The sequence below is a fragment of the Agelaius tricolor genome, unplaced genomic scaffold, assembly GCF_023055355.1.
Source record: "Agelaius tricolor isolate 1412-34295 unplaced genomic scaffold, bAgeTri1.0.p SCAF_69, whole genome shotgun sequence".
NCBI lineage: Eukaryota > Metazoa > Chordata > Aves > Passeriformes > Icteridae > Agelaius > Agelaius tricolor.
In genome coordinates, this window is record NW_027269329.1 from 1,276,921 (window position 1) to 1,291,382 (window position 14,462).

General features: G+C 53.2%; 1 protein-coding gene across 2 annotated transcripts; it reads left to right on the forward strand.

Annotated features, from left to right (window-relative positions):
* Window positions 1–3,562: 3,562 nt before the first annotated feature.
* LOC139584949 (SLAM family member 7-like) lies at window positions 3,563–14,445 on the forward strand. Of its 2 annotated transcripts, XM_071417310.1 has the most exons (6): window positions 10,236–10,374; window positions 11,910–12,203; window positions 12,313–12,570; window positions 12,844–12,870; window positions 13,423–13,521; window positions 13,763–14,445. In XM_071417310.1, the coding sequence occupies exons 1-6, from the start codon at window positions 10,287–10,289 to the stop codon at window positions 13,768–13,770; spliced, it is 774 nt and encodes a 257-aa protein (XP_071273411.1). In that variant the 5' UTR covers window positions 10,236–10,286; the 3' UTR covers window positions 13,771–14,445. The 2 variants fall into 2 exon arrangements, with proteins under 2 accessions (XP_071273412.1, XP_071273411.1); XM_071417311.1 differs by lacking the exons at window positions 10,236–10,374; window positions 11,910–12,203 and adding an exon at window positions 3,563–3,942.
* Window positions 14,446–14,462: the final 17 nt, after the last annotated feature.

Below are 14,462 nucleotides of genomic sequence, written 5' to 3' on the forward strand. Positions count from 1 at the left end.
TCAGCCTGTTGCATATTCATAGACCCCGATGCATACCCATAAATTAGTTTACATTTTCCAGGAGCTGCTTTACGTGGCCTCTCCTGGGGTCTCCCTTTTTAGAGTGTGCATTTTCTTGGCTCTTTAGTCCATTCTGATCCCCTCCAGTTCCTGGGCCCTGGCCCGCTCTGCCTTCAGGGGATGAGCGCCGATGGTTGGCACATCTGTCCAGGTGTGCTCATCCCGATGGTTGGCGCATCTGTCCAGGTGTGCTCATCCCGATGGTTGGCACATCTGTCCAGGTGTGCTCGTCCCGATGGCTGGCGCATCTGTCCAGGTGTGCTCATCCCGATGGTTGGCACATCTGTCCAGGTGTGCTCATCCCGATGGCTGGCGCATCTGTCCAGGTGTGCTCGTCCCGATGGTTGGCGCATCTGTCCAGGTGTGCTCATCCCGATGGATGGCGCATCTGTCCAGGTGTGCTCGTCCCGTGTGCACTGGCTGTTATCCCGCCCAAGCAGGCACTTTAACGCAAGCACACTTGTATCAGCTATTTCCCTGAGCTTAATTAACAGCAGAAACAAAAATACCTTTTTAACATCTTTACACAAATTCGTATACATCTTTATAACAAAGTTACATTAACATCACACATATAGAACCCATCTTAACATTTGCAAAAAGCCAATATTATGTATCTGTAACATTAAAAGCCAATATTATATATCTGTAACATTAAAAGCCAATATTATGTATCTATAACATTATATTTACATATATAATTTGTATCTATGACATCCCCATAGTTCCCTTCCCCTGCCCTGGCACTGTTTAACATCACACATAAAGAATCCATTTTAACATTTGCAAAAAGCCAATATTTGTATCAATAACATTAAAAGCCAGTATTGTGTATCTATAACATTAAAAGCCAATATTGTGTATCTGTTACATTAAAAGCCAATATTGTGTATCTCTAACATTAAAAGCCAATATTATGTATCGATAACATTAAAAGCCAATATTGTGTATCTATAACATTAAAAGCCAATATTGTGTATTGATAACATTAAAAGCCAATATTGTGTATCGATAACATTATGCACAGATATATAATTCGTATCCACGGCACCCCCATAGCTCCGTTCCCTGCCCCGGCACTGCTGCCCCGGGACAGCCCGGCTTGCCCGGGGCGTGCGGGGAGAAGGCAGAGTTTGCCCGGTAACCTTTATCAGTCATAGCTGCCACCCAGGGGACGCGGCCTGAGGTAAAAGCACCTGATCTTGGCAAGCGAACAGAATCTTCTTGGTAAAGAAGATTCCTGCACTGCTGAGTAAGAATCTGGGGGTTTGGAGAGCGGCCAGGTAAGCGGAAGGGAAGCGGCTGGGCGCGGCCAAGCATTCATCGACTGCGCTTGTGGCCCGCTCGTCCCTTTCTCATCGCTTTGCTGTATTTTCTCAAAGTTTACCAAACTTCTAGAAGTTCGGAAAGTGGGTGTGGTTTCTCGCAGGAGGCTCGCGGATCCCGTCACTGCCAGGCGCGGACGAGAAGAGCAGCGCAGGAGGCAGAGCAGGCATGGCCCCGCTGGCCGGCAAGAGGTGAGAGAACCGGGGAGTCCGGGATCCCCCCAAACCCGCAGCCGGCCCCTCTCCATCCCCGCGGGCGGGCGAATCTCGGAGCGGCGGCCCCGGAGCGGCCGCTGAGGGCGCGGGCTCCGCTCGGGGCTGGCGAGTGCCCGGTGGGGGCTTCCCCTGCTCCGGCTCCCCGCGGCTCCTTCGCTCCTTCCTCTTTTCCCTCTCCTTCTCCCGCCACCCCCTCCCCTATTTCCCCCCCTCTCCTCCCCATTTTCCCCCTCCTTCCCTCCCTTCTCCTTCCCGCCTTCCTCCCGTCCTGCGGGGCTGCCCTGTGGCTCTTCCCCCCTCTCCCCTTTCTCAGCCCCCCCCCGCTCCTCCTCCTCCTCCTCCTCCTCCTCGCCGCCATCCCCTTATTCCTCCCTTCCCTGCATCCCATCGCGAGATCCCGCCTGGAATGGTGAGATGCAAACTGGAATGGTGAGATTCCAAACTGGAATGCTGAGATTCCACCAGGAGTGGTCAGATTCCACCTGGAGTGGTCAGATTCCACCTGGAGCGGTCAGATCCCACCAGGTCTGGTGCCCCCAACACGAGAAGTTCATGGAGCTGTTGGGGCGAGTCCGCGGTTTCCAGGTTCCCTTCCCCGGGGCCACGGGCAGTGCTCAGCCTGGAGGAGCCGTGGTGGAGCTGCCCCACGCAGCCCTGGCAGTGCCCAGGGCCAGGCTGGGCAGGGCTGGGTCACCCATGTGGCCGGGAGAGGTAGGCCTGAGCCCGGGGGTGGAAGGGTGGAAGAGAGAGAGAGAGAGAGAGAGAGACACCGGGAGCCATCGGGCAGCCCTCCCTGAGAGACACAGAGAGAGAGAAAGAGAGAGAGAGAGAGAGAGAGAGAGAGAGACGGTGCCTGGGGCTGTAACCTTGAAATTGGATAAACATGGGCCTGTGCCGGGGCAGCACGGCTGGGAAGGAGATGGAGGGGGGTTCAGCCGGCCACTTGTAGGAGCTTTTAACCCCTTTTCAGAGAATGAGAACTTTACAGAACATGGACCTCTCCTAGAAGAGAGATAGAGTGGAAGAGGAGGAAGGAATGTGCAAGTGTGAGACAGGTCTGGGCAAGTGAGAAATAGTGGAAGAGTAGAGAAGAATCCAAGTGGGAAGAGATGATGGAGTGGCTTTTGCTGGACTCTTTTTGTACAGCCATGGACAGAACCATGTTCCTTGTGACACAGAGACTGCATCCAGGGGGAGGCAATGGCCACAGAACCAAGAGGGTTCAGTGTTGGTGCCCCTCGGCCCCAGGGGGTGAAATAGGGGGGGGACGGGTGTCCCAAAGGAGAGATTGTGGGGACAGGTGTCCCAAAGGAGAGACTGTGGGGACAGGTGTCCCAAAGGAGAGATTGTAGGGACAGGTGTCCCAAAGGTGAGACTGTGGGGACAGGTGTCCCAAAGGTGAGATTGTGGGGACAGGTGTCCCAAAGGAGAGACTGTGGGGGACAGGTGTCCCAAAGGAGAGACTGTGGGGACAGGTGTCCCAAAGGTGAGACTGTGGGGACAGGTGTCCCAAAGGAGAGATTGTGCCTTTTTTGGATTGGGACAGAGCATCCTTAAAAAAAGACAGCCCTAGAAGCAGCTCTGGTCCATGTTCAGTGGTGAGAGCACTGAACATGAAAGGAAGAGGTCACGACGGCAGATGTACTCCGGGCGGTGCCATGAGTGACACAGGAACACACGAGGCTTCAGCTGTGTTTCCAGGGGAAGCCCATGGTACAAGAAGGACTCCTCTCCTCTTGATGAACTGAGGATTGATTGTTTGAAGAGTTGTGCTGGACTAAGAGTTGGTGATTTGGGGAATAGATGTATTGTGTTGGGAATTTGGTGGGGGGAGGAGGAAATGCATTTGTGAAGTTTTCATTTTCCCTGTGTGTGTGTTCCTTTTATCTATAGTTGTAGTGTATTTAATAAAGTTCTGTTTTCTTTTCTTTCCTAAGCTGGAGCCTGCTTTGCTTATTCCTGATCACATCTCACAGCAGAAACCAGGGAGAAGGAATCCCCATGGGGGCACTGGCACTGTCCCAGTCTCAAACCATGACAGCCAGCAACACCACGGAGGTGGCTGGGACCGTGGGTGGCTCCGTGACCTTCCACAGCCACAGCACAGACGGAAACACAGATGGAAATGTATCACTCTGGTTTTTTGGGAATGAAGCCATAGTGACTGTGGCATCTAACGATCCTCGCCCAGTCATATTTTTCAAAGACAATTTCAAAACCCGTTTTGCCGTCTCTGAGAACGGCCTCGCACTCACCATCTCCCAGCTGAGGATGGAGGATGCCGGGACCTATTCTGTAATCATTGGGGATAAAAGATCCACCTTCACCCTGCGGGTGTTCAGTAAGTGCTGTTTTGGGGGTGCTTTTGGTGCTGTTTTGGGGGTGCTTTTGGTGCTGTTTTGGGGGTGCTTTTGGTGCTGGTTTGGGGGTGCTTTTAGTGCTGTTTTGGGGGTGCTTTTGGTGCTGTTTTGGGGATGCTCTGACCCCTGTCCTGTTCTCTCCCCTCACCAGGAAACTCCACGCACCCTCCCAGCCCAGGTAAGCTGCCAGCCCTGCCCATGTCCAGCCCTGCCCATGCCCAGCCCTGCTCCCGAGTGTCCCTGAGTGTCCCCAAGTGCCCGGGGCAGCTTTTCCATGTCCGTGCCAGGGACAGGACAAGGCGTGATGGCAACAAACCCAACCCCAAGAAGTTCCACCTCCATTTGAGGACCTCTTCCCACGGAGTGTCACCCTCTGGAGCCACCCCAAACCCACCTGGCCCTGTCCCCGTGTCCCCGGCTCTGGGTCACCCTGTCCTGGCAGAGCTGGGAGATCTCCAGAGTTCCTTTCTCACCCAACAACTGTGGGATTTGGGGGTTTGGGGATTTGGGAATTTGGGAATTTGGGGATTTGGGGATTCTGGGATTCTCCTGCCGCTGCCTCTCCCAAGTCACTCGTCCTCATCCAGCGCCGCCTCTGCCCTGGCTTGGAGTGAGATCCCCTGGAATGAGGGATCAGGGCGGGATTTGAGGCCAAATCCCCTCTGCCCCAATGCCAGAAAGAGAAGATTTATTTTGGGTTGTTGCCCCTGGATCTTCTTTCTTTTGTAGGTGCCCAGTCCAGCAGCTTGGTTTCAATCGTGTTCGCGATTGGAGCTCTAGCGTTTTTATCGCTTTTAGTGATTTTCCTCATGATCTGCTGTAACAGAGGTGAGCATGGAAAACCATCCCTGGAGCCCTGGGGAGCAGGAGGTGGGACCTGGGAGGGGGACAGAGCCAGAGTGGGGCTGATTTGGGGCTGATTTTGGTTCTCCTGGCTCTGTCTCATCTCCCCTCGTGGTTTAACAGATTCTTGGGTTTTTTGGCTGGGGGAGAGCCCGGGGGCTGCGGGGTTGGTTCCCTGTGGGGCGGAGCCAATCCGCTGGCAGGGCCTGAAGAGCCAATCATCTGTCTGGCTCCGATGATTGACACCCGGCTACAGCGCTGAGAGGAGCTGGACACACCTCTGTGGAAAAGCAGATTTTTTAAAAGCCAACAAAGCCCAAGGAAATCCCTTTTTCCTCTGGCCTGGGGACGGGTTCCTGGCTGGCCCCACGTGGCCAGGTTGGTGCGGGGTTGGGCTGAGGTTTCTGCCACCGGGGCTGTCCCAGTGCCAGGAGCAGCCACCGGGACTGTCCCAGTGCCAGGAGCAGCCACCGGGACTGTCCCAGTGCCAGGAGCAGCCACCAGGGCTGTCCCAGCGCCATGAGCAGCCACCAGGGCTGTCCCAGTGCCAGGAGCAGCCACCGGGGCTGTCCCAGTGCCAGGAGCAGCCACCAGGACTGTCCCAGTGCCAGGAGCAGCCACCAAGGCTGTCCCAGTGCCAGGAGCAGCCACCGGGACTGTCCCAGCGCCAGGAGCAGCCACCAGGGCTGTCCCAGTGCCAGGAGCAGCCACCGGGACTGTCCCAGTGCCAGGAGCAGCCACCGGGGCTGTCCCAGTGCCAGGAGCAGCCACCGGGACTGTCCCAGTGCCAGGAGCAGCCACCGGGGCTGTCCCAGTGCCAGGAGCAGCCACTGGGACTGTCCCAGTGCCAGGAGCAGCCTCGGGGCCAGCACTGGGGGCAGCTCCAAAATCCTCGCAGCCGGGGCAGCGCCGCGCAGCCGCCGCTCTCTCAGCACACCTGCAGCGATCTGTGCTTGGCCGCTTTCAGCCAGGGGTGCTGCAGACAGAAGGGCCAAAGCAGCCACAGCAGGTTGGGTTTTTTTTTTCCCTTTTTAGCGGTGCTCTGGATGAAGGAAAGGCGCAGGAGCAGCGCTGGCCACTCACACGGTGCCACTGGGGACCGCCTGACGGACGGCGAGAGGCAGGCCGAGGAATCTGAGCCAGAAGCAGATCAACCCTTTGGTGCTGTACAACACTACGAAAACTGATTCAGTTTACAAAGCTTGAGAGCAAACAGACCTACAAACACTAATTCTCTCCCAGATGAGGAAGGGACAAGGTGAAAGCGCATAAAGAAAACAACGTGGGACACTGAGGTCAGTGAGGAGGGAATCAAATTTTAGATGGGAGGGGATTGAGGAGATGCCTTGGTCTTGGGCTGAAATGCTTTTGTAAGGCTGTGGTGAAGATGTATTTGATACATCAGACTTTGTTTTTTCCCTATAATTCATGGGAGGATGTAGCATTCAACCACAGCCATGAGCAAAAGCACCAGCATTGGAATGAGCAGGTGTTGCAGTAGCTGTGATCCAATGAGAAGTTTGAACAGACAGGGATGAGAAAGGTGAAAAACCTTGCCCTCTGTTCCCGGAGGCGGATTAAAAGAACTTTTGTTTTTATGCTAGAATAGCTCAACCTGAAAAATATCATCCCAGGAAGCTGACATGGCCCCTGAAGGCAGCTGTGGGGTGGCTGTGAACAATGGAAGCGCTTCACAATTGCAGATTTCCAGGCAGCCACAAGAGAACGGTTCCTCCAGCTTCAGTTTGAAACTGGACAGAAACACCGATTTTGTGGAGCAGTTTTGGTTCACTAATTTGAGATTTCTCGGTTAATGCACTGAAATTGGTGTCATGGGCTTAGTGATTAGCTGCCACCAATCACTAGCGGCAGCACGAGCCCCGTTGTGGGAATAATGTGCCCTGACTCCCTGATTTCAGAAGGCTGAGTAAAATGCTTTAGTATGCTATACTATATTTTCATTATTATTGAGCTATAATAACAATATAGTATAGCTTAATAATTATTATTAATAAGATATACTATATTATTAATAATCTCTACTATATTATTATTATTAAGCCATACTATATTATTATTATTATTAAGCCATACTTTGTTATTGTTATTAAGCCATACTATATTATTGTTATTAATCTATACTGTACTGTATTACGAGTACTATACACTAACTAGAAAAACCCATGACCATTACCAGACAGTCACGACACGGCTTTGACTTAACTGGCCAATCCACCCAAAAAACCATCACCAGAGTCCAGCTAACAGCTCTGTCACTCTTGGTAAACAATCCCCATCACACATTTCCCGTGTGCCAAACAACAGAGGCAGCAAGCAGAGGCAGGAACTGTTTTCTCTTCTCTCTCTCTGAGCTTTGTCACTCCCTTCCCCAGGAAAAATCCTGGCAGAGAGAATTACGTCTCTCTCTGGTGAGAGAATTTCAACACCACTCACTGGAATGTAATTGCCCTTTTCTTCTCGGGAGGTAGGATTAGGGAATGGCAAAGCAGGGCCAGAACTTGAAAACACTATTAAGAAAAAGATATTTATTTATTTATTTATTTATTCTTTTTCCTATTATTTTTACTTTTCTATTTATTTTTATAGTTTGTTTTTATATTTATTTAACGGCGACTAAAATGAAGGAACACTAACAATTAAAATTCCTCTTCCCCCTGCAACTTTTCTTTTCCCACTGATAAAGCAAAGAGACAAAACCTAAAATTTCAGTCAGTTTTTTACCTCTAGAACTGCCTTTCTCCGTTTCACTTTGGGAGAGAAGTCCCTCTGGTTAATGTTGTGGCAACTTCCCCACAAGGAAAACCGTTCTCTCGTGGCTCCCTCCAGGAACAGCAGCCGCCCAAGCAAATCTGCAATCAGGAAGTTCCTCCCATTTTCCACGAGCTTTTCCCGAGCTGTGTTCGTGGGCCGTGTCAGTTTATGGGGCACTGTCAGAAAGATGAGCTGTCCAAGGCTCTCTTTTTCTCAGCCCAAAATTAAAGGCATCTCCTCACCCCTCCCATCTGGGTGCCAGCTTCCTCTTCACTGACCTCGGTGCCTTCATGTTGCCCCTCTACCCGCCACCATTTTGTGCCTTCATGTTCCCCCTCTACCCGCCACCATTTTGTGCCTTCATGTTGCCCCTCTACCCGCCACCATTTTGTGCCTTCATGTTGCCCCTCTACCCGCCACCATTTTGTGCCTTCATGTTGCCCCTCTACCCACCACCATTTTGTGCCTTCATGTTGCCCCTCTACCTGCCACCATTTTGTGTCTTCATGTTGCCCCTCTACCCGCCAGCATTTTGTGTCTTCATGTTGCCCCTCTACCCGCCAGCATTTTGTGCCTTCATGTTGCCCCTCTACCCGCCACCATTTTGTCCCCCTTCTCTCACTAGAGGGAGAATGGAAACACTGAGAGCATGGACGGGCTCAGCCGCTGGTTTACAAACAACTGAGCCCGCAGAAGAACAAATTGATAAAACACAAGTTTACCCACAGCAGTGAAGAAGGCAAGGCCATTAGCATGGAAACTGATGGTACAGACAAAACCAGGGATGTTTGCAGGGAGAGGATGCGTGCCTCAGGGAACAGCAGTGTTTAAACACCACCGTTTCAGTACTTGACATTCACATCTTTGCACGAGTACAATGCAATAAGGTCTTGATTTCTCAAGGGAATGCAATCACCTGTTTTGGTGTAGCTAAATATCTATATCACCCCTTTGGTTTAGGGGTAAAAAACTTGAAAACAGTTTGTGGTAATAAAGGAGGTACCATTACTAAGACTTAGGAACAATTTGTAATAATTTGTAATAACAATTTTGTAACAACAGTTTGTAATAATAAAGGAGGTACCGTTCCTGTCTTTGCACAAGTGTGTGTCCATCTCAGCCGTGACAGCCCGGGCTCTGCAGATGCTCACCTGAGCCTGGCTGGGCTGGGGAGGGCCAGGACTCAGCGGCCAGGCCAGACTAAACCAGGCCAGGCCAGACTAAACCAAGCCAGACTAAACCAGGCCAGACTAAACCAAGCCAGGCCAGACTAAACCAAGCCAGACCAGACTAAACCAAGCCAGACTCAGCAGCCAGGCCAGACTAAACCAGGCCAGAATAAACCAAGCCAGGCCAGACTAAACCAGGCCAGACTAAACCAAGCCAGACTCAGCAGCCAGGCCAGACTCAGTTTGGTGAACCCAAAGCTCTTCGCTGAATTGGTGTTTCTGCCTGGTCACGAACCGAAACCACTACAATTGGAGGTGCTTCTATGGATTAATGAGATCCCCCTTTAGATGAGAGATTTTCATGGATATTGGAGATATTTCTATGAACATTCAAGATATTTCTGTCCCTCAAGCCCCCTTAAAGCCACCAGGGGGATTTTAGGGTTTTTTTTCTGATCCCACATCCAGCCTCCAGAGGGTTTTTAGCTCAAATAAGGCAAATAAAGAGAACCCAGAGCCATTTCCTGCCCTTTGCTTCCTGTTCAAATCAACCCCAAATCAGGTGACAGAGGTGACAAAATCAGCCGCTGCATCAGGTACGAAGTGACAAAATTCGGACCCAAAATCAGGGTCCAGTGGTGACAAAAATCCGCCCCAAAATCGGGGGACAAAGTGATGGAAATCAACCCCAAAATCAGGTGACAAAGGTGACAAAAGGCTGAGGGTGACCTGAAGCCGTGTCCCCATCCCAGGTGTCCCCAAAGTAAGGACAGAGCTCCTTGTGCTGTCACCCGAGGCCGTCAGGGGGAGGTGATGCCACGAGGGATGCAAAAATTGTGGAATTTTGAAATATCCTGCACGGGATATTAATATCCTGAGCCAAAGAGCCCAAAAATCAAATATTTACGAATATTAGCAAATGTCCAAACGTCCGCAAATATCCAGCCCCTGCACAGACACCCCAAAATCCCACCCTGTGCCTGCAGGCGTTTTGGGCCCGTTCCATGGGGGTTTTAGACGGGATTTTAGGGATCAGTCCTTCCCTGGCCCAGGTGGTTCCATGGATTCCCCATCCCTGGGAGTGCCCAAGGCCAGGCTGGACAGGGCTTGGGGCAGCCTGGGGGTGGTGGGAGCTGTCCCTGCCCACAGGATGAGCTTCAAGGTCCCTTCCCACCCAAACCATTCCACGATTTGGGCTCAGCCTCGCTCCTCAGGGAGGATTGAAGGCCTCAGTCCATGGGCGCCGGTTCCTGAGCCGTGACATCCTCTGGGATAACGCTCTCCAGGCTGGTCCGAGCACCCGAGCCATTTGTCACACGCGGCCACGGTGACACGCTTCGTCCCACCCTCACCTCTCCTTGGGAACGGAGTGGGTTTTTTGTTTAAACACCTGAAATTCGCGTTGAAGTGCTAATTGCCTTTTCTTGATGCGTCATTTTTGTCACAAACCACATCCAAAGCCCTCCCCTCCACCCAGGCACTGAAAAAACCACCCAGGCACTTTTCCTCTTCCTCTTTGTGGTGCCCATTTTTGGGTGCTGATGCCCTCAAGTCCTCTCCGTTTCTGGACACCCATGGAGGTGTTTTGGATCCTTCATCTCGCCATCCTTGTGCTCCTCCACCAAACCAGTGAGTGCCAGGTGCTCCTTGTCCCCTGGGAAGGAGAACTTGGGGTGGTTTTGGGGTTTTTGGAGCCGAGGGATGGTTGGGACCAGCAGAGCAGCTCCATGGGGTGGATTTGTGCCCAGTGTTGGGATCCAGGGCTGCCGTGGAGCTCCTGATGCCATGGAAACCTGCTGGGAGAGGGCTGGGGTCCATCTCTGGTGTCCATCTCTGGTGCCCATCTCTGGTGTCCATCTCTGGGGTCCATCTCTGGGGTCCATCTCTGGGGTCCATATCTGTGTCCATCTCTTGTGTCCATCTCTGTGTCCATCTCTGGTGTCCATCTCTGTGTCCATCTCTGGTGTCCATCTCTGTGTCCATATCTGTGTCCATCTCCGGGGTCCATCTCTGTGTCCATCTCTGGTCCAGCCTCTGCTCCAGATGTTCTCCACACACCCTGCTCTGCCTTCAGCTCCTGCTCCTCTCCACGTTGCCTCCCGGTTTTTGGAGGTCTCATCCCGGGGTGTTTCTTGGCTTAAATGAAGGGAATTGGGCAAGGTTCAGCCCCAGCCCTTCCCCACAGCCTCTGAGGGGTTTAGCACATGAACCACCTGGTGGCTGCATTATTCAGTAAATTTCCTGCGAGTTTGTCTTCACCTGCAGCTTTTTCTTGCCACGTGCTCAGAGAGACGCCTCTGTCCGTGTCCCAGAGGTGGCTGAGGCTGAGGCAGCCAGACCCCGACCTGAGGGTTGAGCCAGGATCAGTTCCCTGTTAGAAAAACTGAGAAGGAGAACTCCATTCCCAGTATAAATGGGGTCACACAGTTAATTGGAAATGGGAAGTTGCGAAAATAACAAAAACAACTCCTTCCTCCTTGAATTGGTGAGCCAAGGCCGTGCTGTGGTCACTGGAGGGAAGGGATGGGTCCAGAGGGATCCTGGACCTTCTCCTGGGCTGCATCCAAAGGAGCGTGGGAGGGTTCTCATCTCTGGAATGCTGAGATCCCACCTGGAATGCTGAGATCCCACCTGGTCTGGTGCCCCCAACACGAGAAGTTCATGGAGCTGTTGGGGCGAGTCCGCGGTTTCCAGGTTCCCTTCCCGGGGCCACGGGCAGTGCTCAGCCTGGAGGAGCCGTGGTGGAGCTGCCCCACGCAGCCCTGGCAGTGCCCAGGGCCAGGCTGTCTCCAGCTCCTCCTCATTCTCCTTTCCCTCTCAGTTCCTCTCCAGCCTCCCTGGCGCGAGGCTGCTCACGAGGCTGCGGGGGCTCGGCCTGGGGGTGGCCTCGCGCTCTTCCCTCACCCAGGGACCCTTCCATGAGCCCCCCATGAGCCCCCAAACAGCCCCAGCCCGGATGGGCTTCATCCTCTGGGTTCAGCCGCTTCATCCTCTGGGTTCAGCCGCTTCGTCCTCTGGGTTCAGCTGCTTCATCCTCTGGGTTCAGCGACTTCATCCTCTGGGTTCAGCCGCTTCATCCCAACTTGATCACCATCTTCACCCCACCTTCATCCCACCTCCATCCCACCCCCATCTCATGTTCCCTCCCCATTTTCTCTCCCCAGTGAGTGCCAGTGACCCCAAGGAGGTGATCGGGGTCCTGGGCGGGTCTGTGACCTTCCGCACCCAAAGTGCACATGGAAATGTATCACTCTGGTTTTTTGGGAATGAAGCCATAGTGATTGTGGCATTTAATGATCCTCGCCAAGTCATATTTTTCAAAGACAAATTCAAAACCCGTTTTGCTGTTTCTGAGAACGGCCTCGGGCTCACCATCTCCCAGCTGAGGATGGAGGATGCCGGGACCTACTCTGTAACCATTGAGGATAAAAGATCCAACTTCACCCTGCGGGTGTTCAGTAAGTGCTGCTTTGGGGGTGCTTTCAGTGCTGTTTTGGGGGTGCTTTTGGTGCTGTTTTGGGGGGTTTCATACTAAAGGAGAGGTTTGTGACGCCCCTGTGCCCCCAGAGGAGCTGGCAGAGCCCACGGTGACCTGCGAGGCCCAGAACTGCTCGGGCGGGAGCTGCAGCTCCTCCCTGCGCTGCTCCGTGCCTGGCGCCGGCCTCGGGAACGTCTCCTACACCTGGGATCAGCCATGGGCTGAGGGGCCCCTGCTGCCGCTGAACAAATCATCCTGGGACAAGCTGGAGTCACTGACGTGCACGGCCCGGAACCCCGTCAGCAGCAGCAGCGTCACCATCACCAACCCTGGGGTGCTCTGCGCAGGTGAGAGCCGGGGACAGGTGGGGAAAGGTGGGCTGGGCTGATCCTGATCCCTGAGAGCAGGAAAAGCTGGGATTTGGGGATGGGCTGGGCTGATCCCTGAGAGCAGGAAAAGCTGGGATTTGGGGATGGGCTGGGCTGATCCTGATCCCTGAGAGCCATGGGAACATTGGGATTTAGGGATGGGATGGGCTGATCCCTCTGTCCGGGGCTCTGGCTCTCCCTGGCATGCAGAGGGAAGCTCTGACCCCTGTCCCTGTTCTCTCCCCTCACCAGGAAACTCCACGCACCCTCCCAGCCCAGGTAAGCTGCCAGCCCTGCCCATGTCCAGCCCTGCCCATGCCCAGCCATGCTCCCAAGTGTCCCCGAGTGTCCCTGAGTGTCCCCAAGTGCCCGGGGCAGCTTTTCCATGTCCATGCCAGCGACAGGACAAGGCGTGATGGCCACAAACCCAACCCCAAGAAGTTCCACCTCCGTTTGAGGACCTCTTCCCACGGAGTGTCACCCTCTGGAGCCACCCCAAACCCACCTGGCCCTGTCCCCGTGTCCCCGGCTCTGGGTCACCCTGTCCTGGCAGAGCTGGGAGATCTCCAGAGTCCCTTTCTCACCCAACAACTGTGGGATTTGGAGATTTGGGGATTTGGGAATTTGGGAATTTGGGGATTCTGGGATTCTCCTGCCGCTGCCTCTCCCAAGCCACTCGTCCTCATCCAGCGCCGCCTCTGCCCTGGCTTGGAGTGAGATCCCCTGGAATGAGGGATCAGGGCGGGATTGGGAATTTGAGGCCAAATTCCCTCGGCCCCAATGCCAGAAAGAGACAGATTTATTTGGGGAGGGATCTTCTTCCATTTCCAGGTGCCCACTCCGGCAGCTGGATCAGGATCGGCGCCGTAGCCGGGGTTGAAATCGCGTCGCTGTTATCGATTTTCCTCGTGTACTACTGCAAATCCAGAGGTGAGCATGGAAAACCATCCCTGGAGCCCTGGGGAGCAGGAGGTGGGACCCGGGAGGGGGACGGAGCCAGGGTGGGGTGGATTTGGCAGATTTGGGGCTGATTTGGGGCAGATTTGGGGCTGATTTGGGGCAGAGTTGGGGCAGAGTTGGGGCGGATTTGGGGCAGAGTTGGGGCGGATTTGGGGCGGATTTGGGGCTGAATTGGGGTGGATTTGGGGTTCTCCTGACTCTGCCTTGACAGGTTTTTAGCTGGGGGAGAGCTGCGGGGTTGGTTCCCTGTGGGGGCGGAGCCAACCCGCTGGCAGGGTCTGAGGAGCCAATCACCGGGCTGGGTTTGTGATTGACACCGCTGAGCGGAGCTGGACACGCCTCTGTGGAAAAGCAGATTTTAGAGAAACCAAGGAAGCCCAAGAAAATCCCTTTTTCCTCTGGCCTGGGGACGGCCCCAGGTTGGCCTGGGGCCACCAGGACTGACCACGGGGCCAGTCCAAAATCCAGAGTGACCACAAGGCCGAGAGCGTCCGGCCAAAATCCTCACGGCCGGACCTCGCAACCACGGCTATCTTGCAATGGACTTTGTTCGTTTCATGGAAATTAAAATTAAAATTAAAAGCCAGGAAAGAACTGTTTCCCATGGCACGGCAGGAGAGACTCCTCTACCCAAGAGAGATGAAGAAAGATTTTTTTGAGTTTATAAACTGGCTGAAAGTCTCAGGTTCTGTCTCTTTATGTTGTCGGTGGGAAAGGAAAAATGGTGGTGAGGGCGTGGGGAATAAGCAATCCAAATCCAAATATTCTGATTTTCCTATTATTTTATTTTCAACAGTAAATAAAGTATTTTAACAGTAAATAAAAAAAGTATTTTAACAGTAAATAAAAAAAGTATTTTAACAGTAAATAAAGATTGTTTTAATACCTTTTAAAGTTTTGAGCCTTTTTTT